Source organism: Orycteropus afer, unplaced genomic scaffold, assembly GCF_000298275.1.
Source record: "Orycteropus afer afer isolate SDZICR_OR568_19922 unplaced genomic scaffold, OryAfe1.0 scaffold00943, whole genome shotgun sequence".
In the NCBI taxonomy this organism is placed as follows: Eukaryota; Metazoa; Chordata; class Mammalia; order Tubulidentata; family Orycteropodidae; genus Orycteropus; species Orycteropus afer.
This window is the reverse complement of record NW_006922530.1, coordinates 350714-352918: the sequence shown is the minus strand read 5'-3', so window position 1 is coordinate 352918 and position 2205 is coordinate 350714. Positions and strand designations below refer to the sequence as shown.

General features: G+C 53.9%; 1 protein-coding gene across 1 annotated transcript in view; it reads right to left on the bottom strand.

The window, feature by feature from the left end:
• Nucleotides 1-1903: 1903 nt before the first annotated feature.
• Nucleotides 1904-2205, bottom strand: part of TRIM14 (tripartite motif containing 14) — a 24333-nt gene continuing 24031 nt past the window's right edge. The window contains exon 7 of the mRNA XM_042783344.1: nt 1904-1951. Coding sequence (XP_042639278.1) covers nt 1904-1951 — 48 coding nt within the window. The remainder of the gene's footprint in view (nt 1952-2205) is intronic.

Here is a 2205-nt window from a genome sequence, read left to right as displayed (position 1 = left end):
CGACCAGCTGCAGTCACCCTGAAAAGTGGGACGTGAGCACAGACCTGCTGCTGACAGCCTGCCTCAGACCTCAGCTCCATCACTAGCTGTGTGACCTTGGGCAAGTCACTCAACCTGTCTCCATTTTGACATGTGCAGAACTGGGAGAGTAACTTTTACCTCCCAGGGTTGATTTAGGATCAAGGGGTTGTAAAGCATGAAGTCAGTGTCCGGCTCTATAGTCAGTGCTGTTTTTACGTGGCCTCTGTGTTTGTGGATTGTGGAGAAAGTCTTGGTCCTCAGGGTCAGAGGTGTGGACTCAAATGCACCAATCTTCTCAACATCTGCAACGCTCTCTGCCTTCACAACCCAACTCTGGGTCATTCCCAGGAGAATTAGGTTCCCTTTTCTTGGGATTTCCGCATTGTAATGCTTACACATCTATCTAGCTAGAGTGTCAGAGGTACTTTTGAGGTTTCTTCTACCTTGTATTCTACTCATGTTAGGTTGACTCACATGAAAGTGCCATTTTTAGGCCAACATGATTGGAAATGAGCAGTTTCATAGGGTCAGCCTCATTAATGCACCGAGTTAGACTATGAGGGGAGTCAGCTTGGCATTTCCCTCACTCTACTGCTGCCCTGCCCACTAAAGGCCTGAGATACTTTAACACAGTACTGCTTCAAAACACACGCAGGACTTCTGATCAAACCAGGATGCTGAACCTTCAGAACTGAGGCACAAACCCTGGACAGCGCCCCCACCCACCCACAGGAGTGGCTCCCTGCAGGGACCTGCTCGTTTGGCCTTCTGTCTCTGTCACTCTTTCTGGCAAACCAGGCTGTCTGGGTTTCCTTGGCAACAACTGGATCTGAGGGATCTGAGGAGCACAAGGGATGTCTGGGGCTGCCCACAGCCCACTCGCAGCTCCATCTGTCCTGAGACAGGTGAGAAAACGCCCTGTGGCTGCCTACCAAGTTACCCCGTGATTTTTCCCAATATCCCGAGAAATGAAAAAGTACTAATATTTCCTAGGCTGAAAGGTGATCCAGAAGGGCTAGACATTTGTCTGGAGGGCAGAGGACAGGGAACAAGACCTGGGCCCAGGTCTTGTAAGTCACTGTGGGGGATTCTGAGCAATCCTTTCCTTCAGGACTTTAGGCTCCCCAAAGGCATAATGAGGTCAGGCTTGGTTATCTACAAGGGCCTCCCGACTCAGCTATTCTGGATTCAGTGACAGCAACTGGTCATTGACTCACCACCAGAACTTTTCATAGCGGGAAGTTTGCAGGACTTAGCTGCCGTCAGAAAGCTTCCAATATCATTGGAGAGATAGGGCCGATTTGTGACTGTGGTAGTAACAGAGATTCACATGGCTGAGGGAGACTTCCAGGAGCAGTTAATGTGCCCGGGGAGACTGAGCCGGGTAAAGGGAAGAAGAAGGGGCTTTCCTGTAAAGGCCTGTGTGGTGGGGTGGGGGGGAGGCTAACAGCAAAGGCAAAGGTGCCCAGGTAGGACTGTGTGACACTGAGTTCTGATCCCAGGGTCCCCGAGCAGTAGGAACCTGTGCAGGGTGAGGTCCAACGAGCAGACTAGAAAACCCTTGAATGCTAGGGGAGAGTGCTTGTTCCCCGTCGTCTTTAGGGAGCTCCGAGATCTGAGGGAGGGAGGAGGAGGACGGAAGCGGATGCAGTCCGGCGGTGCTGACTCTTCAGATGCTCCAAGGGCGGGTGACGTGGCCGATCCAGAGAAGACCTGGACAGAGCCCAGGGACAGTGAAGGGGCAGGATAACTGGGGACTCTGGCACTCCACGCATTACAAATTTTCTTGTTCACTTACTATGTGCCAGGCATGCCCCAAGGTGCTGTATGAAGGAGAAGCTTCCACGGCCAAGGACAATGTACTCTGACCAAGTCAAGATGCTCACAGCTCGGTGTCCAGTGTCCCCTCCAGGAACCCGAACCGGAAGCACTGCGGTTTAAGTGCTCTGGTGGGCGGCCCATGAGACAGGAGCAGCACACGTGTTGCTCAGGCCATGTCTGCAACGGGCCTGACAGGCACTTTTCAAAGCACCACTGGTCGGGGACAGGGTGGCCAGGAGTCAGAGAGGAGGCTGGAGACCAGGCCCTTCCGGGTCAGGGGAGCCCAAGGCTGCCACTCCGGTCCCGGCCGCTAGGGGAGCCGGGGGATGCTGATGGCGCCTTCCCAGAGCCGCAGGGCCGGGT